Source organism: Aphelocoma coerulescens, chromosome 1 (assembly GCF_041296385.1).
Source record: "Aphelocoma coerulescens isolate FSJ_1873_10779 chromosome 1, UR_Acoe_1.0, whole genome shotgun sequence".
Classification (NCBI taxonomy): Eukaryota; Metazoa; Chordata; class Aves; order Passeriformes; family Corvidae; genus Aphelocoma; species Aphelocoma coerulescens.
In genome coordinates, this window is record NC_091013.1 from 26,345,001 (window position 1) to 26,369,121 (window position 24,121).

Here is a 24,121-nt window from a genome sequence, read left to right on the forward strand (position 1 = left end):
TATATTTTAAATCAGTTTTCAAGAAGAATGTGAAGTTACAGGGGGAAAAAAAATGTAGTGGTATTTGTTCTATTTTGCGGTTCCTTTGCAGAAAATACTCAGAGCATGGTACTTCAAAACTGTTTCCATTTTTCAAACCTATTTCTGGTTAAGTTTTATTGGAAGGAAGTTGTTCAGCTGTGTGTATAAGGCAGTAAGTACATTTAGAAAGGTTGAATTATGGGGAATTCTGTTTGCTGTCCTAGTTTTCATCATGTGTTGAGGTTATTTGGAGTAGTATAAAAATTGAGCGTTTAATATTAGTTATTTATTTCTCATGCACCAAAATAAGAAGACGTAATCCTTTATTCAAGCAAACTAAATAGGGTTGGTAATTGGAGACTTGAGGATTTAGGATCTGTTTGTTGTTTTATAGCACTGTCCACCCATTACAAATGAATTTGTAATTTATTCTCCTAGTCTGTGATAATCACCTGCCAACCGTTGACAGTTCTGCACACTTGTGATTTAATTAATTCCGTCCTCCTAAAACATGGAACAGGGTTTTAATTGCCTTTTGTGAAGAATTTTGCCAGCAGTGGAATGGAGCCTCATTCCTTCATTTGCAGACAGAAACTGCTGACTCTGGTAGTTCTGAAGTTTCTACAAACTTCGAATCTACCTTAAATACATTTGCTTTAGCCCTTTTTTATGCCTAAAAATATTAACACAGACTTGAAGATTACTTTTCTCTCCTTAGACACAGGACTTTGGCCATCACACTTATTGTTTCTGTACTTTGTAACAACTGTTAAATATATGATCCATCATTTATCTGCCTGCATGTGTGTACAACTTGTAAATAATTTAATGTTTTACCTTTCCACTTGGCCTCTTCACACAACTCTAAAATAAGGAAGATAAAATTCTGCTAAATTATTGATTCACTGGGAAATTGAAACAACCAACATAAATCAAGCACTGGAAATGGTTCCCTTTTCCTCTGTGGGGATCAAAGCAGTGAACACTACTGGGTAACAGTGAGGGAGCTAAATGGATCAGATGATTATAGAATAATTTAGATTGGAAAGGGCTTCTGTGGGTATCATCTAGTCCAATCACCTGCTCAAAGCCAATCTACTTATTAGAGACATGCTTGGTTGAGTCTTGAATGCCTCCAACAGTGGAGATGATCCAGGATGGAGGCATTCCAGAGTCTCCTGTGTCCATGGGTACATAGACAGGGCACATCAGACCCGTTGCCTGGCTGTCTGGTGGATTTTGGTGGTAGTCTGCAGTGTTAAAAGTTTTCCTGCAGGTTAAAACCTTTGCAGCAAGGTGTACAGGTGCTCCAGTGCCATTGTAGCACAGCAGAAAATTTTGCAGCTCTCTCTAAATGGATCTTTAATAGATCAAAGCATGGTGACTGTATGAAGGCTTCTAGGTCTTGCTACTTGAAGTAATTTGTATCAATTTTCATAGTAGACAGTTGTTTCTTTCAGTTATTTACTGTGTTTTATATATACATATAGTATACATTGTAATAGTTGTCACAGATTGTTTTAAATGTTTAAAGAGAATTAAATGATTATACATAGGGAAATGTGGTGAGATATATATAAATGAGTATCCAGAATAGCAGCAAAGTCCAGGCATGTAGCTGCAAAGCAGAGCATAGTATAATTTGTGGTTTAATAAAGAGCTATATAAACTAAAGTTAAACCTGTGTTCTGCAAAATTTCTGCACTCAGTAACAGCCTTTTCTCTGATACTACTTTGGTTTTGATCTGAAATTGTTTTGCTTTGAGAGCAGCTGGGGAGTTTCGAAATATTCAAGTATTGTATATATTTAACATGAACTGCAGTATCTGTGCTTTTTTTGTTTTGTTTTCTTACCTGCTTCTCACTCCTGGGATATATCTGGGAATCTCATAAGTTCTTCTGAAGGGGGAAGTCAGTTTGCATAATGCTTTCCAGATGCCCTGCTTGTATTTAAGGATACAAAAAAAAAAAAATAACCCATGCAGACCAGTACATAACTAATAGAGGTGCCTGGTGCTGGTGGCCTAAACATCACAAATCTGAGCAAAGATTGCTCCTGTGATCAAGTCCCTGATTTGTGTTGTATTGCACAAGGAGAGGACCAGCTCCCTAGATCATCCAGTCCTTGGGTTTGGCATTCCACTACTGATTCCTGAACAACCTGCTCTGCTAACTGTTTTCAGTCATCCAGGGGAAATGCTGGAGGTTGTTTGGAAAGCAAATCACTTCTTCTGTATGGAGGATGGAATGTGTGCAGAGACCAAAATACAGTTTAAGTGCACAGGGACAGTATATATGGCATGGTGGATGGAGTATTTGTCACCTGGAGGAGATGCCAACTTTCTGGAGAAGATCACCCTCCTTAAAGATCCCAGCTGCTGCACTCCTGAGACCAAGTCCTCAATATCAGTCTTTTAGTGGGAGCATTTGTGCCCTTCTTCCTGGATAGTTCTGTCTTCAGTGTCATATGATCTTCCTCAGATGAACTGGGACTGATGAAGTCAGTTTGGTGACGAAGAGTGAAGCAATGGGATAATGTTTTTAGTGATCAGACTTTTCAGAAACGCATCCTTAATGGACAGCAGAGAATGCCTGTTAACACTTCTTCTGTACAAAAGAGGAACATATAAAAACTGCTGTCACAGGGCTGTCTTCACTGACAGCATTTAGAATGTCTGGAAAAAATTAATCCGTGAATCCAAATGCAACAAGTGAGATCAAAATTTGGGAGGGAGAAGGGGACTGTTAGCTGGGATTGACCTTTGATTGTATGGCTCTACAGCTATGGGGACCCACATTTTGTGCCCTTTGCACGCTTTAGTCATATCAGAGAATATGCAGGCTGAGGAATAACCTATGAGTTTTTGGTAATGTTTTGACTTTTTCTTTCTCAGTCGCTTACATACTAACAATGTTATTTCCCCCAGTGTTTCCGTGCTGTATGACTTTGTCAAGAGGAGCCGTGATTTCATCACTGCCTATTTCTACTTCATATGTTTAATTCACAAAATCCTCAGTGTCTTTCAACACATTTTGATGTAATAATTTGTTTGGCAGTTGTAACTCCAATGATGTATTTACCCATTGTGCCTTTATTTGGGTTCTAAATGTACAGCCATAAATAGTCATTAGTAGTGCTATTTTATTAAATCATGTGAACATTTCAGCTGAAGTATCCAAATGCAAGCACGTTTTGCAGTACTATTTTAGGAAATATTCATTAAATAATACACCCAACCTGGAAAGCAATAGATATAATTTCAGCAGCTTTCCACATGCCCCTTTGTATACCATCATTATTGGCTTCTTCAAGCAGGAGCCTCATCGCTTGTCTCTGCTCTGCTTGTCCTACCTGGAACATATCCATGCATAATTCACTGTTAGGCTGCACAAATGCAAATGCCCACACAAAGGAAACAAGAAGCCACTGGGAGCAGGAATCCTCCTTTTGCCAGCAGTATGGAGTCAGGTAAAAAAAAGTGCCTGTGTGATTGTGGCTGTATTTTGTGTTGGTTCTGGTTGGTAAGGTGCTCTAGATGGAATGAGTTTCTCAGTCTTTTTAAAGGTTACAATGATAATAACTGCATATCATACATAGCATTTATTTTAAGTTTTCAGAAGGAAATTGTTGATTCTTAGTTCTCGAAGAGCTTTTTGCTACTCAACTGAAGCGTGGACTTGTTGCAGTTCCAGATGGCATAAAGACCCTTGGTCTCTCTCTCACTGTGTTTGGATATATTTGCTTGCATGTCTTTAGTTATGACTGTGTAATTTAAATATGTCTATTTAAACTGAGTAGCTGATAAGCAGAATAAGGCAAACTAACTATGAACAAACTAAAAAGTTTGACTGTCTAGGAAACTGTTGAACATCCACCAGAAATCCCTTCATCCCAGTTCAATTAAGCATGCTTATCTGTACACAGGAAAAATCCCATTTTGCTAGAGGCCGACATGAGCATCATTGAAATCAGCAGTTAATGAGTGTTTATTAATATTATGAAAATCTCATTAATTCTCCAAATGTTTATGTGATTTATTTCTATAACCATTTCAGAAGACTACAGTGCACAACCTGCTGTGCTGGATCCTAACAGTAACCTGAGAAAAATTGTATGAAGTTCTTACAGCCTAGGGATTTTTGCAGCATTTTTGAAAGGTCCCTAAAAGATATTACTTACAGCTGCATACAAGCTTTGTAAAATATTAATAGCAATACTTCTTCTGTGCTGAGTGGATTACTGCCATATACATTTGTAATTGGTGTAACAGTGCATGCAGAAGAATTTCAAAGCAGCCACTCAACTGAAAACTCTCTCATTTTATTAATAGCCCATTCATGAAGAGACTAAGAGAGGATTGTGAAAAGTGGAGAAGAATTGAAGTCTGATAAGAGAAGATGTGAGAACTGAGCACTGGATCCCTTGGGTCCAAATTACATGGCAACAGAGAAAATTTTTCAGAGGAAGGAAGTTTAGGGTAGCAGAGACTGAAGGCTGAAAGGGTGCTCCTGGCCTGTGGCAGCACAGCCAGACAGCATCCTCTGTTTATGTAGGTGCTCAGCAGTGATTTCCCTCTGTACACATTAGATTATTGACAACACCTGAAGCTGTAGCCAGGTCCCACCCCTTCTGGGAGCTGTCTGGATGCATTGATCCAGCAGTGGTCTATACAATGTTTTGCATTTCATAGCTGTCAAACGTATCATCTACAGGAAATGACCTTCTAAAAATCACCCATCAAATCATGGGGTTTGCATTTTCCTGGCCCTCAGCAAAGTCAGCCCCTCTTGAACAATTAAGAAATGTGTTCCCAGGTGCTCTATCTCCTGTAGAGAAACTAAGGAAGTGCAGGTTTCATTAGTGAGCTGTTTGCTAATCTCAGATGTGGCAGATCCAGTTGGAGAGAGCAGCAGTGTCTGTCTAGAGTGTAAATGCATACAAACCTCTTCTCTCTCTGCTTCTACCAGAACTCAACCTGATGGGAAAGTACTGTATACTTGCTGTAGTTGTTAAAAGATACAACTTTCAAACTAGAATTCTATTTTGAGCATAATCAAATATTCCTAAATGCCAGCAAAAGTTTTTCCAACATCAAATTTTGGTTGTCTCTTCCCCAGCTGATTCTGCACAGAGTTGTTTGCTGGAAGGTCAGTCAGTGTTGTTGACTGCATAGGTTTTTCATTTCTGTATGTTCATATGTGGTTGCATAGGCATATATATACACCTATTACATGCAGGTGATTTTTGAACAGAGCTTTCACTAGCATAACTCAATATATTAAGTCAGCTACTTTTCCTGAGTCCCTTAGTTTGATTATTAGCTGGTACATGATAGGAACGACCACGGTGCCTCAGGGTGCAGGGAACGGCTGATAAGCCTGAAATTATAATATCTTTATAGGACATTGTCAGTAAAACAGTATTTGATAAACCATCTTAAGCCACTTCTTTTTACTGCCAAATTGTTTTATCTGATTTTCAGCAGCAGCTTTCTCTTGCAGTGACTCCATAGCATGCAGGCACCAAAGGTCTCCCATCACTTTATTTCTCCTTCTCTTGCTGTGAAAATCCATTCTCTACAGGCCCCCACCTGCTGCAGTCTCCTCCCTCTCTTGCATTGGGCTCACAGAGCAGCAGCAGTTGGGTGCTGAACACAGAGCTGGGACACTGCGGTTGGGTGAAAGTAGGGATCCACATCAAGCATAGGACTGAAAGAATTCCTAATGTGAACAGATTCCTCTTCATATGCTCTCACTTCTGACCAAAAAGGTAGACCTCATACCTCTGACAAATCTGTTCAATCACAACCTGTATTGTCACCTTCCAGGTCATTTTACTTGGTAGAATTTAAGTAAATGAGTGAACTGGTGGTGGCAGTTGCATAATTAGCTCCAATATCACAATGGATTTACCTGCTGCTTTGCATTGGCAGTGGATGCTAATCAGCCTTTCCCCATGTTCTGATCTCCTGGTCTTTGTCAGTGTATATGCAGTTTCCTTACTCTTTCCTAGAGCATCTCTGAGGTTTTGAAATTGATTGCTAGTTGCCTTCAAAATTGAAAGGACTTGAATTAAAGGACAAAGTGGAAGTGCTGTCTTGTTAGATGTTAACCCTCACTTCGTGTGGCTAGTCATAAAGAGACATCCTCCTCTAGTTATTTTTCTGATCCACTGTGATTTTCAGAGTATTTTCTATTGCTAAGGGTGAAGGAACTTGTTCTTTTGGAGATGGGTCACATTTATTGCTAACCCACAGGAAATTCAGACATGCAATGTAAGATTACCTAAATTAGAGGGACAGATGTTAGGCTTTAAGAGCTTTTTGTTATCTTGACAGTTAAATGTTAATGCTTCCAGAATATTGAAACCCTAATCTTATATATTGCAATTTTCTGTTTGTTATTGTACATTTAAATTATTAAATACTCTGTATTAGGTTTAGGGTTTATTTAAGTTTAATTTTTTTTGAGAGATCTTTCTTCTGTGAAGAAAGACTGGCAGAAGTGGCTCAGCAGCATCATGTGGAAGTATAAATAGAATACAAGCTGTCCATTTATCTCAGTCCTGATCTACTTATATTCATCTGATGCTTATTACAATCATGGTTTGCCTCTGAGCAGATACATCCAGTTAGGATTAAGCTTGGACAACTAACCTAATTCACTCTTGTAACTCACTCTTGTAATGTAATTCAGGGTTTCTGTCTAGATTTCTTGTGATACCAAATAATTCTTTAAACTCCCAGCCCTTAATAAATCAACATCAAAATATTAAGAATATTTATCACTGTCTATGTTTTTATGAGATATTGAGTTTGTTTGCAGAGGCTCTTAGGTTTGCCCAGATATATCTTCATTCATACCTATTTCCGAGATTTCTTCCCACTCCATCTCCTGTTGGTATGTCATTAAATACAGTTTCAGATGATAGATTCTCTAAAATACTTGATGAGATCCCTTTTTGACCTTTTTCTGGTAGAATGCTCTGCTAGAGTAGCCTGAAAGTGAAATATAAGCAGCCTATCCAATTCTAACAGTCATAAAAATAATAAAGGCGAAAGACTGTATCCAAACTTTATATTAAACTTGTTCACACTGAAAAAGGAAGATTCAGTCTTTTCTTGTATCTCAAGAATCTAGAATATCCATGGAATAATGATTTATTTCTTGGATTTTCAGACAGGTTTTCTCAGCATTTTCACTCTACAAGAGCCCTGTGGGATTTGTGGATGTAAAAATATCAAGTTTTGTGTCTTCAGCATCTCAGCTACACTTTCTTTTTCATTTAAAATCAGCCTCTAGTTGACTCTTTATTGTTTTAGCCTAGTGACTGGCCTCTGGCATGGATTAATCTTTGACAACTTGTTTCCGATTTTAAAAATCAACACAAGCAACTTGCCATAATTCAACACTTATATAGGGTTATAAAAAAGCTCAGGACTAAGCATAACAACAATCAGTGCTAACTCATTATGGTGTGTGGGTGTTCAACTCTTTAAAACAACTTACACTTCAGCTTAGAAGTAACTTGTATATTATATTTTAATGTGTGCTAAACAATCAGTTTGCACAATAATGTATCATGAGTCCAGTTTGTCTATTTGTATGACTGTTCTCAACAAAATAAATATGTATGCAGGACACAATGGATGAAACATGATTTAAAGAGAAAAATATAAACAACATTTCACTTTTCTTCCCCCTCATTTCATTTCCACTGTTACAGCGAGTGTGCTGATGCTGGAAGATCCACATAGCAAGATTTAGCTTGTATGTGCCCTTATATTTCTAAGAGCATATTGTATATGCTCTTAGAAACTCATCCAAGAAACAGTAATTTCTGAGCTCTGCATATGTGTATGTTAGATGGAATTCCCCATATAATTTTCAGAGTCTTTTATATTCTTCATGTGAGATCTGTCCTGCAGCCCTCTGCATTGCTACTGGGGATGTGAAGGCACTTTTGATAGTGGAATTTGTCCTACCTGCCAGAACTCCATGGAAAAAGAGTGGGTGAGCAGAAGACAGGGATTGTACAGGTGGACTCTTGTGCCCTGTGTGCATGGTGAGATCTTGAAGTGCATGAGATCTGCCATGTTTATTGTCTGTGAGATGTACTCTTTTCCCTGAAAAACAAGGTCTACGATGGGAGAAATGGCAGCACCAGTGGTGGTGGCTTATCAGCAGATATGAAGAAGTGTGGAGAAATTGAATAAATTTAGAAGAAACACTAGAGCAGTGATGATTCTGCTGCCAGAGCTCCTTCTCTGTTCAGGTAGGAGGGATACATGGTCCTTAATGTGACTCTTTTCAGCATCACATCAAATGTGAGGATGTAAAGAAGAGCCTGTAAATAATTGTTAGGATTTGGAGGAAAAATCACAGTAGGGCATTCGAGATGTCCTGTAAAGATAAGGCCCCTGTACAAACAAAAAGATCAAAAGGAGCAGTAGGAACATTTAGTGGTGAAGAAAGTGATGGCATCTGAATTTAAAGATTCCCATGAAAACTTGAAGTTACTGTTTTAAAGTATTTTGAGAGTTCCTGGGAAAGGAGGAATCAGAGCGAGTGTACAGCTGTAAGTCAGTGTGGCTGCTTATTGTCAATGTGAAACACTCTGCCTGCAGTCAGAAACAGACCTGGAAATGAAGCATGAGAAAAATAAGCCCTATTTCATTGCCACAATTTTGTTGATTCCATCAGGCTGTCTGCAGTCATTTAAAGATAATTGCAGGGGTGTTACCCACTGAATGTTACTGTTTATGTGATGTGAAAGGGGAGAGGTAGGTGCAGTCTAGTTGGTTCTGCCAATACTCAAAGAATATTGCTGTCTGTAAACTCTGGTGTAATTTTCTGATGCTGTACAGTGCAGAGAAGATGTCCTTCAAATAAGAGCTTTTGTTGTAGTAATGCCAACAGCAAGGGAAAATATTCAGATTATTTTCCTGGAGATAGAAGCTGCTGCTGTTTGGAAAACAGTGCATTACACCATCTGTTTCCTTCTGATTGCACACTACCATAGCCATTGTTGTGATTAATTTCTTTGCTTCTAGGCACAAATTTGAGTGCTTGAAAGAAGATTAAAAGCTTGTTTGTGGACAGGGATGTAGCTAATGGCTAGATTTCAGTAGGATTGTGTGTACTTACCAACTTTACAGTTTAAGTCATCAATCTTCTGCATGCATTTGATATGTGAAGAAAGAAAGGAGAATGTGCTTTTTCCTTGTAATAATCCTCTACACAAATTGTTGGTGAGGTTTTCACCATGTGCCACTAGTGTCATCACATGCTCAAAATACTGCTGGGACAAAGAGCCACTTTTCATAAAATCATAGAATCATTTAGGTTGGAAAAGACACACTAGCAAGTCCACAACTAAACCATGTCCCTAAGTGCCACATATATATATATATGTCTTTTTAAATACTTCCAGAGATGGTGACTAAACCACTTCCCTGGGCAGCCTGATCCAGTGCCTGTCAAATATTTTCGTGAAGAAATATTTTCTAGTATTCAATCTAAACCTCTCTGGTGCAGCCTGAGGCCATTTTCTCTTAACCTATCTGCCTCATTTTCTAACGAGGCAGAAGATGTCTGAAAGAAGATGTGTAGTTTCATCATCATACCACTTGATTGTCAGAACTGGTCCTTAGGTCATGAGGCTGGCGTGCTGCAAAAGCCCCAAACAAGTAGTTATCCTGCCAGGTAGGAGGGAAGCTCTGATGGCTGACAAACTGCCACAGGCACCCCATGGTCACATTCGGTGCCTCCACTGGGAAACTCAGCAAGGAACACATTGCAGCATTGTCTCTGTGGATGTTGATGTCACCCTTTGTCTGGCCAGAACCACTGCTTTGTTCCCCCAGTGACAAGCAGTGCAAGAAAATGCAGAATTTTGCCTAATATGCCGTGTCTCACCTCAGTTCCTCTTTTGTTTGAACCCTGAGTATATAGTACAGTGGCAGTGTGTATCATGGTGGTGTCCTCCCACTACTAGGCTGTTCCTGTCCTTCCTTCCTGTGAATTTTTACTTAAATAAGCTTGGAAAGCCTTTGATCCAGGACATGTAGCACAGCTGCAGTATGCCGTGGTCCATCTGCTTGATATAATGAATTGGGAAAACAAGTTATTTGCTTGAAACTCATCTGTTCTTAATTATTTTTTTAATTTTTTTTTTGTTGTCACATTTCAAGATTGTCACATTTGTCCATGATTTCATGTCAAAAGTTGAACCTCTTCCAGCTAGGACTGCAACAATTCTCCTCTGTTAACACAGTGTATGCAAACTAATATTTTGTAATAAGGTACTTAATATTTACTTCAATGTGATTTAATTAAAGTTTGTGTCTTTGAATATGCTTTCAGAGTAATAGATGATATATCATATTTTAAAACACTTCTTCAGGGTGATGTGCATAATGGTGTTTATTTGGGTTATGGCAGCTCTGTGGCCATACAGGACATAGTTAAACAGAATTGAGAGGAAAATCTTGACTGCCAAGTAAAGCAGCATTATCAATTTCCTCTCTCCTGCACTGAAAGAGACAGGGGGAACAGACAGTGTAGGGTTTCCTGATATGTTTTAAGAAAGCCTGGGATTCATTTCCCCTCCCTTCCTTCCTATTAGCTGTTTGTTAACTCCCAGGAAGACCCAGGTTTTTCTCATAAGACCTCTCTACTCACATATTCTGGAAACAGGCTCTGTCTTTGAAGGGCTCAGTTCTCTGTGCAAATACAGGGGGAGGAAGAGGAGTTGTATTGATGATGGGAGTCTAACTTTGGGCAAATGAGCTGAAGAGGAGTTTCTAATTGACAGCATTGTATTCACAATGGTATTTTCTTTTAATTTTCTGGCATGAGCACAGTGCTTGTCCCTGAAGGATACCAGTTGCTTGAGATGAAGTAGGAAACGCAGCAAGTGTCAGTGTGAGATTTCTGTCCTCGGAGTGCCGAGCTGTGAACTTACAAGCAAGACTGTAAAATTAAAAGAAAGACGTTCAATTTGCCTTCAGGAGAAACCTCGCGAGTTTCTTTGCAACAGCTGAACATCCCTCACGTTAAGGAGAAGGATGTGAAGAAGGAGGTGATTGTGCCAGCTACTTGGGATGAGCACTGGCGTTGGATCTCCCTGTGCGGCTGGAGTGCGTTAACAACCTGGATGTTTTGTGGCAGCTTTTCTTCATCCTAAACAGCACAGGGCTGTTAGTTTGGATATAGTTATTTTGGATGAAACACTAAAACAGAGACAGTTTTGCACCTTTTTTTATTTTCTTAAAATGTCTTGCTAGTCTGACATGCTTGTATGAGAGGCTGTGACTTCTTTATTCATGCTGCTCACACTGAAAGTAGACTGAAGCTGTGGCAAGATGTCCTGCTGCTGGGTGCAGCATGCTAGGAGCTGAGAGGGTGTTTCAGCTTCATGCAGAAAAGCGTCTTGGTGTTTCCAGTCCATTAAGTGCAACCAATCTTTCATTTCCTTTCTAGTGGAACTAGGTATTGGTTTCTGAAGAAAAGCATATACAATACAAATAACTGCACTGCGCCCTCTTCCAGGACTTTAAAACTGCAACCTTTTTTATAATTTTTGGTATCATCTGAATTTGACAAAGCAAGTTCACACTCCGTTGACATTTAAAAGCGAAATCAGAGTATCTTTCATTGTGTTAGAAGAGAGTACTGCTAAAGAGGAGATCTATTATTTCCTTTGCCGAATAGTTTGGTGAAGATACACCCATGTCTCAACGCCGCCTTTTAAGGGAAGGACATGAAAGTCCTTTTAGGATCCTACAAAGATTCTTCCAAATCCCTCATGGCAGACGACACTCAAGAAATAACCCACATCAAATATCCTCTGGTGAGGTGAATGTATACATGATCCTGTAGTGTGATGTCTGTGTACACAGAATGTTTCAACTAAGTTGTGAGTTGAATATGAGCTGTAAGCAGCCTAGAATTTGTGTTACTGATTTTTTCAACTGATGATTCTTGCAGGAACAAGTGGGTTTTTTTCTGAAAGTATACTCATGTAGGTATCCAGCAATTGTTACAGTGAAAAAATACAAATCTTTATCAATATATTAGGTATTACTTATGATAGTAATTGCTCTCTGTCACCAGTACCTACTGGAGAAAAACTTTTTACCGTGTTTTTTCTTGCAATTCCAGGTGTATGACAGTACCTAACATAGATTTGAATGCTTTACATCAGCCCTCCTTTTATATTCTAGAAGAACATTGCTGAGTATTCCTCTCCTAAAAAGTATACCTATTTATGCAAAAGAAAATATTTATAACTATACAAAAAAAAAAATCAAGAAGCCTCTGATTACATCTGTAATGTCCTAAATTTAGGGCTTGCCACCACTTACTCAGTCTAAAAATCTGTTTCATCTAGGATGTGTTAGTGTGACTGATAATTATACAAGCTTTGTGTTTAGTAAAGCTACATTTTGGTTGGGTTTTTTTTCTCTGAAATAAGTTAACCCTGACTGGCTAAGATAAACTGAAGTAGATTTTTCAGTAATTAATTAAAACTTTCTTGTTCTTTTTTATGCGCAGTGACCTATTATGATCTTTTAAAAGAAAATAAAGAGGACTTTTTTGTTTCTTTTAAAATTAATTTGGAAATCGACATCAACATAAACTAAGCTACCTTTGTTAATTTTCAGTATTCCTTTCTTTGATATTGACATTTACTCTTAGAAAAAAAAAATACTAAGAGAAAAATGCCTCTCTGGTGATTTGATTTTCTTACACCTTCATTTGTACTGAGTCTGTACTGCTTGCTGAGTCTTTTGTCATCTATTGTGTTTGGAATTAAAATTATAAGGGGTTTTTAAAATATTTTTTTTTTATTTTATAACTTCTGTAATGTAAGGATTTCACCTTTCCTGACTAACCAGTTCTGGGCATTTGTGAGGCCAAGATTTAGTACTTTTAGGAGTGCTTACTAGTAAATTATCAAAATCTAACAATCAATTCTATTCAGCTGAGACTAGAAAAGCTTTTGAAGTAAATTGCTGTTAATAGCAGTAAAGAAAAATCACGAAAAATTTAGTAGTATTTTAACCATATGGGATGCCATCTTGTAAAGCAAAACAAGATCTCCTCAAATGTCAGTCTTACTTTCATGTAGGACTCAGCTATCACTTGGTAGCACTCACAATGCAGTCAAGTCCATAGTGTAGCCATGAAAGCCACTACTTTCACCAAATATTTTATGATATTTATGTTTTTATGAGTTTCAGGCACCTACTGGCCATTCATTAATGGATTGGAGCTAATCCAAAGTATAGGCAGAGCATTGACTACGTAGGAGAAAAACACAAATGTAATATATTGAACACATTCTAAGAGATAATATTCCTAGTTTTTGCCTAATTTCCTTTAGACCAAGGTCCTTAATATAAATCTTGTCATGCTGTGTAATCATGTCTTACTTACATCTTCCTTTCACTATTTAGAGGTGTGCGTATAGTCAGAAAATAGTATGTTTCTGTAGGAAGCTGTCCTGTCTCCCACCCATCTTTATTATTATTCCAAAACTCTTTTTGATCATGTGGCAGCCTTTTATGTTTGAAGTCTTCAAGTATGCAAAAATTCTGTTTCCTTTCCTTCCTGTTACCCATTTTATGTTGACAGTAGGAAAGCAATTACAGGCTTTTAATGTTAACCTTATATATCCAGTAAGAATTACTCTATTGTTTTGGTCAAAGCTGGTTTATGGCCTTTTGGACTGATACGACTTTTCCCACTTTCATGGTAGCAAAGCTCGGCTTTCAGTGGCAGTTGCAGACCAAATGTTACACAGAAGGTGGAGCAAAGTTTTAGATTGTGGAAAGGGAGAGGTATTTCAGCCTGGGAACATTTCTGTCCTGTAGCTACCTGGGTGAAATCACAATTTTGGCAGAATGTATTTCCAAAGTAAATGTGCTTGTGATTCTATGAATCTCATGATGTATGCACTTCTCTTCTTGTGACAAAATTGAGCCACTCTGTCCTGTTGTCCCAAGTCTCACAAAGCTTTGTTCTCTCTTCATTAGCATCTCTGGAAATTGCTGAGAGCATGTTTGCTTTACTGTCACTTCATCCTTTCCCTTCATGTTAAAATATTTATTATAGGATATAGAAACCTTTAACTGAACAATAAATGTCCTACTTCATGTACTGATCTTCCATTACCTTATTTACCTTAATAAGGGAAGTTGGGCTGGCTTCCAGAGTCATCATACTTCATCAAATCCATCTCTGTTTTATTTTCATTTTAACAAAGCAGACTTTATTTACTTACAGCTTGTTGACAGTTGGATCTGTCCTCCTTGGCCTAACTCTCATTGTGCTGTTCTCTGCAGGTGTCTTTTACTCGGGGCAGGCAGTGTTGCCTTTATCCACTCACCCTGGTTTAGCCCTGGCTCTGGTGACACTTGCTCTTTGGAATGCAGATGTTTGGGACCAGGTGCCATGTGGCCCCTCCTGCCTGCATAGGCAGGGCCCAGGCTGGTGCAGTGAGTGCTGTGAGATAGCATCACATTTTCTGATTCCATCACTGACTGTGTATCTTCTGTGTGCTTCTTCATCTCTGGCTGCAAGCAGGTGGGACAGCAGTTGTGGCTTTGTGGAGGGTTTCAGCCCTGGAAAGCTGTGGCTCTGAGCAGTCTTCTTTGGGGACACCCATCTCCCATCAGCAGGGGAGGTTTTCCAAGGTGCTGATGTGCTGTGGCCCTTTGTGATGGGCATCCCAGTGTAGCACTCACAGACCAGGCTTTGAGATCCTCCCTCTTCTCGCTTTCTCTAAGCAAATGGGAACAGTAGGTCAGCTTGAACTGAGAGCTGTAGAACAAGTCTGGCAAGTGGAGACGCCAGAGACATCTGTCTTCAGTCTGTGCTGTGTGTGGTATGGATGGGCAGCATCTTTGGAGGCATCCTGTAGTCTGCATCTTTTCACTCTGGATTCAGGTTGGTTTTCTGACAAAGATGACTGAAGCTCTAGGCCTGTGTGCTTTTGTGTGTAGTTCTAGGCATGTGATGAATGGGTGGCTGAGGAGAGTGGAGACTTGACTGTGGTCACATGGTCCTTCCAATCCAAAGAAGTTCTGTGAAAAGGTACAGTGAGCAGCACTGTAATGTGGGTGTCTCATACTAGTAGATTTTTGTAGTGAGTCAGACAGAGCTTGGTTAATCCATAACCTGAATAATCCACCACAAAGAGTGAAGAAGAGTCTAGAGGAAGAGCACTTTTGCATCATCTGTGTCAGCCAAGGGGATGCAGATGTGGTACATCTTTTCCTGAAGCTGTATGAGTGTTTCTGTTTGATATTGGGCATTCTTGTAAGGGGAGAGGGAGTTAGCTAGCAAAATGTGTGGATATAGGAAACGTCAGACTAAACACACAACAATAGCAGAAATATTTATGTACCTGAAGGCTTCAGTGTAGCCAAAACCTGCCTAGAGCCTGTGCAAACACTGACATTTCTGGTCAGTGTTAAAGTCTGCCACAACAACTTTTATTACTGTTAGTCCCCACACTAGATAGGTCGAGGTGTGTAATACTGTGTTCACTGTTTGCTGCATTCACACCTTTGTTTGCTGGCTGTATAAAGGTGTTGAAAAGGGATTCATTTGAGATTTTAGGTTTCTGTGATTGCAGCTTTGATTGACCTATCCTGCTTGAAATACTCTTGCACTTTTTTGATCAGAAAGATGGAGAAGAGAGTTAGGTGTGAATCCATAGCAGAGGTGATAAACTGTACGTGTGAGTGAGCAGTTCAATATGACTGGTTCCAGACAGCATTGTGAATATCTGCCTGAAAAACAGTTTTGCTTTGCCTCGTTAAAGCCTAACATGAACAAAAATATGCTGAGGGCTTATGCTTATATATACTGTATCAGGCACTGGGTATATCAGCAGTCTGTAAATATTCAGGGTGGGGTCATGAGGGGAGAACACTATAATTAAAGAGATAATTACAAGAACAATTACATTAGTGGAGGAAAATATATTTGTAAAGTCGTCTTGTGCCACCTGTTGTATTTATGGAACAAAGTTCAGGTAATACAAAAGCTCTTGCTTTCTCAGGGCAGTTTGTTCTGAGCAGAGGAAGGGAAAAGTGGACCTCTTTCTTCTCTGATGATGAATCAGAGAGGAATTTCAGTAGCAGAAATGAAGAGTTATTATTTTTTCTCAGAATGGTGTTCATGGCTGGACTTTGTAGCACAGGGTAAGTTGGCTTAACTTACATTAACTCCTAGATCTTGTAAATGTAAACAGACCTATGTAGTCTGCTAAGTCAGGGGTGTGTAAGGTGTGTGGCTTGCAACTGTGCTCCTGGGAGCATTTTAAACATGGTTTATATGTGCCAAAAAACCCATGTATTTCAAGAGTCATAATATAAATTTTGCTAGCCCATTGATTCTTGAAAATGCACACTGTTCATAGAAAACACATTATTGGAGAGTCTGAGTGGTAAATGGTAGTATTTGGGTTTTATTTTAAAACCCTTTTTCCAAAGGAAGTAAAACATTAGGTATTTTAGGATTTAAATTTTCATATAAGTTTTTTATAGACTTTTTTTTTCAGATAGCATTCCCCAAACTTACTACCATTTAATATCTGTGATGTACTTAAGTGATTTATTTGGCTCAAGAAAGTTACTTTGTGAAAAGTGAGCACAGCAGCAAAACCAGTGACAGCTGACATCCTTCTGAAGACAGAAAAGGTCCCAAGCAGTATTTCTATCAAAAGTGAACTGTTTCTTCCCTGAAATCATTTTCAGAGCATCATCATACAATTTAATAGGGATGTGTTCAGTATATGTTTTCTGATAAAGAGGTTATTACTATTCAGATACCAATTCAGCAACACTGGCAAATGTTTTTCTTCCTTCATTTAGATGTCTGTATTGACCTGTCCTATAAATCTAAGGGAACTTAACTTCCTTTTTTCAAGCACTTCTTTCTGCTTTTTTTTTAAATTTTAAAATCTCTATTCTTTGTGTTAAAAAGTAAAAGTGAAGGAAATGCATGATTTGAGAAGTGTATCTTACATTAAGATGTATGCTGTGATAGAAAGTAGAAATATCTAAAAAGGATGACATTTTCAGCAGATTTGTGAGATTGGTCCTACTCAAGATTCCTGAAATTGCTTATTATGTCCTATTTTTTGTGTTTAGAAAGTGATTTGAATAAAATTAGAACATTCTGAATTACACTGTAGTAAAAGTTACTATTTTCAAATTTTTAGTGGTTTAATTCAGAGGAAAGAATGTTACTTCTCCAGCTGTGTGCATAATAAGAAAGGAATATGTTCTTGGATACTGCTATACAGACCACCTCTTGTATGCTCCTGGATGATGATTCTTCCAAGAAAACAAAGACTTTCAAGAGTGTCTCTAATGAGTGAGAGACACATACACAAAATTAGGGGCAATACCAGACCATGCCTCTAGACTCCTCTTCCATAGATCCACACTGACTGAACTCCATGAGCCTGTTCACTTGTCCCTTGGACCTCTTCAGCCTCTCTTTTTCCCTGTTTGCTAAGATTTAAGCTGTCTTTGGGTTTTCTTACAGGGAACAGACCTTTTCTAAGGGTTGTTGTTGTGTGATGTAAAGGGTTGTGGATGTGAATGGAGGAAAAAAAATGTGCAAAATAGTTCTGTTACTTCAATACATGTAAAATGAATCCTCAGAAAACAAAATCTGACTGTGCCTTTGACTCTTGAAATGGGGAAAAAATGTCTTCCTGACCGTTAGTGCTATTTGAAAAGCCCATTTGATTAGAGGCAGTAGCTATATATGACATTATACCATAATAGGCAGTGAGCCAGTAAGAATTTATATTTTTTTCTGCTTTCATGGCCATTGAAGAACATATGAAAAGAAAAATGCAGTAGTGAAAAAAAGAACTTAGGAGTCACCCTGATCAATAATCTGAGAGACTTTGCTTCAATAATTTAGAGTAAAATTACTTACTTTTCATATACTTTTGCTTTTCCACGTGGAGAATTGTCAACAAGTAGATATTTACTCTCTGGGCAGAACCAGTCCTGGAGCCAGGATGTAGCTTTATTTACTCCCTTTATCTTCCTCATTGTTCTTCCAAGAAGTTGCCAATCTCATGTGCTGTTGCAGTCTCTTTAGTTCTACTGAAGTCTTGCTTAATAGGGCGGTTTGCACTACTTCCTCTTACTGTGTATGCTTACAGTGTTTAACGAAATCCCACATGATCTTCAAATTAACCTCAGAGGTTAAGCCTACCTGAAAAGGTCGAACACACAGGGCCTCATGCAACCTAAGCCAAGAGGATCAAAGTTTATTGTAAGATTTCCAGAACTTCCTGACTGAAGCTAGCGGTTGTATTTACTTATTTATCTTACTTTGGAGCTACCACGTCTTCTTCCAAAGCAGGAAACAGAGTTCAGTGCAACTTTTCTGTGTTTCATTTCTTGCTCAGTGATCTAAAAAACGCCCCAAAAAACCACCCTATTTTAGTCAGCAGTTAATCCAACATCAAACACAGTTTGTTTCTTGCACTTGGACTCTGGTGTGGCATAAAACGTTCTGCAGTCTTTTTGGTTGGTGCTTTTTTCTGAAAATAATGGCCAAGGGATGCTGACAGCTCTAGTTTTCACATATACTTACTCTTCATTAGTATCTGTCAGCAGTCTTTGGTGTCATTGACTGTGAGTTTGTCAACTTGCACACAATTCTAGGTGAGGGACCAGGCTGTTGAGTAAATTCATTCTTTCCTTTTGGAGTGAGGCCAAAGAACTAACTGAAGGACCTGTGAGTCTTCCGTAGGGGCTGCTTCTCCCTTCTTACCCCCAGGTGGAAAAAATGGGAGATTTTCCACCTGCACTGTTGACAGCATGCAGTGAATCTCAGCCTTGTCTAATTATTTTAATCAGTCTTACCCTTCTTTGTAATTCCAAAGTTTCTAGTCAACTCTGGAACTTTTTAAATAGAGGTCACAAAAAAGTGAGTCCAGGGACCAAGTTAGAAGAAGATCCTGAAGGGCTCAGTGGGAATGGCTTGCAGTTGTCTTTTAGTAAGGAGTTTTGTCCACTTAACAAAACACAGCAGTTGGTGGGGCAGCTGGGAGAGAGTGAAGCTGTAATTTCAGGTGTGAGTGGTTAGTACGCTTTTAAAAATCATGTCCAGTACAATTCTCATGACAATTTATCTTAGAGTTGTCCTGGATTACAACAGCTCTTGTGATGTGTGAATTGCTTACAGTAATCTAAATCTGGACAGGGCTATATTCTGAGAACCACTTGGAGTTTCAGATGCACAAGCTTAACATAGTTGCTTAGTTGTGTTAGTGATGAGGAGATTCTCTGAATGATTCCCTCTTTTGATTTATCTCTCTGACAAATCACTTTAGAAGTCTCTGCAGTATGTGACATACACTTTATTATTACCGCAGGCCTGGGCCCTAGGGTACATCACCGTGTCCCGCAGCCATAGGGAGGAGGAGGAGGAGAGAAGATCCAGCAGGCAGGAATTGTGCAGCAAGATTGATTTATTTCATTATTTTACAAACTCTTTTATAGACTTTTTTTTCATAGTCTAATTGGACAAAGGATCAGCCACCCCTTGGGGTGATTGGCTAAAATCCTAAAACATCCATTGTCAAAATATTTTTCTACTATACCATAAACAAGACTTTTCAAGGTTGCAGGTGGCGCTTGGTTGTTTACATTCCCTGCTACCTCTTCTGTGAGAGAGAAAAGTCTCTCACAAACTTAGAAAATAGCAAGAAAATCCTCGCTAGCAGCATTTTTGTATCTACAGTTTATATGACTGTGGCAGAAAGCTAATGGAAGAACTCGTTTATCTGTGTCTTTTGGCTTTCGGGGAAGGAGCTACTTGCTTTTCAGGCTTTCATTTGAAGGAAAGATGTAATATATATTGCCTTCATTTTTGTCTTCTAGGTGAAAGATTACTTTTCATGAAACATGAGTAATTTGTTTCATGCAATGAGTCTGTGGAGCAGAATACTCTGTAATTCCTAAGACATCATGATTAAAAAATAAACACTTTCTCTGCTTTAGCCAAACACTTACATAATTCTTAGCATCGTTGGTGGATTCCAAAGGTGTATATGAGAAAGTGGATAGGGATTAACACATCAGTTGTTTTTAAAGAGAGGTAGTATGTGAAATGAAGAATTCAAGTTGTTGCCTCTATCCTTTTATATTAGAGAAACCTTATCTTTCTAATACTGTTTGTTGTAGCTGCATTTTTTAAACAGAAACTCGTAGCACATCCTTCTGGAGAAAACACAGCTCTCCTTCTTTTCTCCCTTCAAACTCTATAGCTTCTACCATCTAAATCTCCAGTAGTGTCTTCAGATATTTTAACTTGACTGTGCATGTGGGGCACAGGTAATGATTTGTGTCATCTAGCGTGATGGCTATCAAAGACTGTTTAAGGACTTCAGGTGCAAGTACAGGTAGTGCCAACTACTTTCAGCATAAACTTTTCCCCTTTTGGTTGATAGCATTTGACCTTGTTCCTCCTCTGATTTTTTTTCTGACTTCCAGCTATTGAAAATGATGTTCTTTGTCTGCAAGGTAAGTTGTAATAATAATTTTTGCAGATGTTGTCATTTGCCTTTAGAGAGTTATTTTAGGGCTCAATTCTTTGGAAAAAAATTCAAGATTCCTAGTTTTTTGGGGTGTTCTAAGCTGGTTAGCATGCTCCCAAGTATGAGTAACATGCACCTCCAGTTCAGCACAAAACCAATCTCTGCTGCCACATTCACTGAAAGCAATAAAGGAGGTTTGCTGGTATCTACATTTAATATTAAAGCCTAAAAACATAAGAACTGTCTTAGTGGCTACCAATAAACCTGTTTCTTTACCTTTGCCAAAAGAAGGACTTGGGGGTTTGGCCCAGCCTTTGACCCTTGAAATTTCCTTCCATATTCAGTTGTCTAAAAACAAATTAGACTGTATGCAGAGAACTTGAGTTTTGTTGGAAAAATTTGAAATGAACCTTCAGGTTTTGAGGTGTCAGGAGGTTGTTTTGGGGATCATGTGCTTGGACTCAGGTAACAGCTTTCTCCCTGAAGATGGCCAAGCTACTATTTGGCGGTGTTTAATCCCTAAACAGTTGGAATTTGTCTGGGGGTTTGAGGATAAAGATCTTACAGTCACAAGAGTTATGGATCCTCCACCCAGTGTTTTCCACTCTGGCATGCTTCCAGTGTAAAAAAGAGAAAAGGTATTCCCAAGCTCATCTTATCAGATGGGGTTTCAGCCATTTGCCCAGTTCCAGGTCATCTTAGTTTATCCCCTTCAGCACTACAAAGTAACCCAGCATATTTTTTGGGAACAAGGAGTCATAAACAGAGTAATAACAACTGTTTTCCACATTAGTTTGCTTCCTTCTCTCGGTTACAAAACCCTATTATTATTACTGTTTACATTTAAACAATGAGAATGCTCTGTCCCTTCTCCCTGTCCCAGCACACGCCAACCTCGAACCCTTGTGGTCCACAGGATTTTTGTGGATGCTCTATAGCATAGTCATGGTAGCGTGCTGCTGCCCTGAAGTCTCCTCTGCAAACAATGGGCTTGTTCACTCTTGAATAGTTTAAATTTTTTAAAACTATTTCCTCTATGTGACCATGCTTATTTTAGAAAGGAAAAAACAGAGGTTGCTCTTGTAACCTGCAAAAGGCATCAGTGCTTCAGGGAGAGAAGACATGTTTTAGAGCACAATACCAACAGTTAAGCAAGTGAGGGGAGGCAAGATGGTATAAAACAATAATATAAACCCAGAGAAAACGTGACAAAGTAGGCTTTGGGTTGCAGTTTCCCAAATCGTGGAGTACACCAGAAATATACTGATCAGCTGCCAGTCTCTGCTGTTGCATGGGAGGCAGTAACCTCAGTGGAAGTCCTGCCACAGATGGGAACAGGCTTGCAATAGGTCTATTTCTCAGCATTTAGGCTTCAGGAGAAACTTTGGTGGCTGGTTTATAGCACAGCGCTTGATCTAAAGACCTCCTTGCAAGAGGAGTATTTGCACAAGCTCTTTATCAGCCAACTGCTGGTGGCTGCACCTGTGAACCTTTAATACCTGTGAATTCAGCCCAGCAGGGCTGGCTGAAGCTAAATATCACTCAGCTGCCAGGAGGTGCCAGGCAGATGTGTATGTTTTTGGGCAAGCTCATCATAGAGTTGTGGGTCTTTTCCTTTCACTCAGGTACAATGAGAGCTTCTTTCTGCTTGCCTGAAGAAGAAAACATGAAATAAACTCAGTGAAGTCAGGGCTTTTTGTTTTTGGTTTGTGGAGACTAATATGTGCTGTTACCTGTTTGTAGCTGAGCTGCTGTTTCCTTCGCCAGTTAATAAAATAGGGTTATTAAAAATAAGATGTGCACTGTTTTTTTCTCCTTAAGGAATCACATACAAGTAACAGCAGGGACTAGAATATGTGTTATATGTAAGCTGTTTCAAATTTGTTCATAGCACAGGAGAAGGAATTCCATTGAAGTAAAAATCCTGAGCACTGATGGACATTTCCAGAGTCTCAGAATGGGGAAAAAATGAATATTTGAGGGCCCCTTACACCTAAATGCTCTGAAGAAGTGTGTACAAGATATTTCTTACAGAAAATTTCAATTTCTCTCCCTGAAACTTCCCTCGAAAGTGTAGTTCAGCAAATAAATCCTTGTTGGGAAGTGGGGGTACTCTTAATACTCTTAATATTACTTTGCTGTTGTTCTCTTTGTCTGAGGAGTATATTTGGTTCTTTGCTGATCTTTCTAATTGGGTGGGTGTCTGCATTTGTTATCCTTGGTACTGCACATTTGGTGTGCTAGAAAGGTGTCTGTGAGTGTTCAGCATTGGCTGAGCTGCTGTAGTGTGGGGATGAAAACAGCAGCAGTTACAGGATGTGCTGTGTTTGAGTATGGGGAGATGGAGGCTTTTGGCAACAGACATAAAATCTGTCATGTTAAAAAGACACTCTTAAATACTTCAAAGATAGGCTGTAGGATGAGACCTGAACTGAAGAGGCCTCATTTGCTGCCACCATAGTGCAGGGAACTACAAAGAGTGCCCTCACCTTTGATCCAGTTGCCTTGTGCTTTTTCGCTTAGTGCAAATACAGGGGTAAGAGCTCGGTTCAAATTATGTTGAACTAATCAGGTACGCACTTGGTAAGGCAGGAGCTGGTGGAAAATAAATGCATTTTTTTTGCAGAGGCAACAAGAGGAAGAGCAGAAAGAATGGCTGGGACTTGTGCCTCTGTTGTCTCCTGTGAGATTCGTGGGCATTAGTTCAGCTGCTGCATGTGTCAGAACAGGTGGAATTTGCTCTTTGGCCTTTGTTTCATCTTTCTTTACATCTTCATTCTCCTTATGGAAAGGAGAGAAAACACAAAACTGTTTCAAAAGCCTTTTGGGGTTGCGGTATCTTCCCAGAACTGCAGATGGGGGGGACCCCAGAAGCATTGTTTTCTGTTAATTGCAACATCCTAATTGGTGGAGGTTAGGAGGTTGATGTGGTGGGCTGCAAAGTTTATATAGTTATTTTCCATAAGTTTGCATAATTACATCTCTTACATGGCTGGTGCATCTCTTTCATTATTGCTCATCTCTGAACAGTGTGAAGGTTTTTGAGGTGTGCTGAAAAATCCAGCCTGATGAGAGGCTGAGACTCATAAAACACCCTTGGCAGAGGTGGGGTTTTGTTGTTCCACGCCACAAGCTGGCCTGCGTTGTCACACCTGCAACAAGTGTGCCTAAAGTAAATACAGTAACAGGGCAAGCAGCAGTCTGCAATGTGGAAAATGAAGGTAATGCTGCTGTTAAAAAGCTTGTTCTCCATACTGCTTTCCTGAATGGGCCAGGAAGCATCCCAGGAAACTGGAAAAGAAGGAAAAAGTCTGTTGCCTTAGGTTGATTAAAATCGCAGGGACTGGCTGCTTTTTCAATCAGGTAAGGGCATGGGCTTCCTGTTTGGCTCCCGGAGACTGGAAACAGGACACAGTTACAGCTGCTGTGCTGCAGTTGTTTATGGATGTGACAACAGCTCTTTGCAGGGTTAGAGTTTCTTAACCTGTTTTGTAGAAGTGCTCATTAAAGGTA

General features: G+C 39.2%; 1 protein-coding gene across 9 annotated transcripts in view; it reads left to right on the top strand.

The window, feature by feature from the left end:
- The window catches only part of MCF2L (MCF.2 cell line derived transforming sequence like), a 157,821-nt gene that overhangs the window by 48,820 nt on the left and 84,880 nt on the right, over positions 1-24,121 (top strand). Inside the window, exon 1 of one of the 9 annotated variants that reach the window (XM_069004320.1) lies at positions 10,708-11,875. The exons of 7 other annotated variants lie outside the window; for them this stretch is intronic. In XM_069004320.1, coding sequence (XP_068860421.1) covers positions 11,755-11,875 — 121 coding nt within the window. In that variant the 5' untranslated portion in view covers positions 10,708-11,754. Of the gene's footprint in view, positions 1-10,707; positions 11,881-24,121 lie in introns of those variants that run through there. One more of the 9 variants, XM_069004345.1, reaches the window with a different exon arrangement.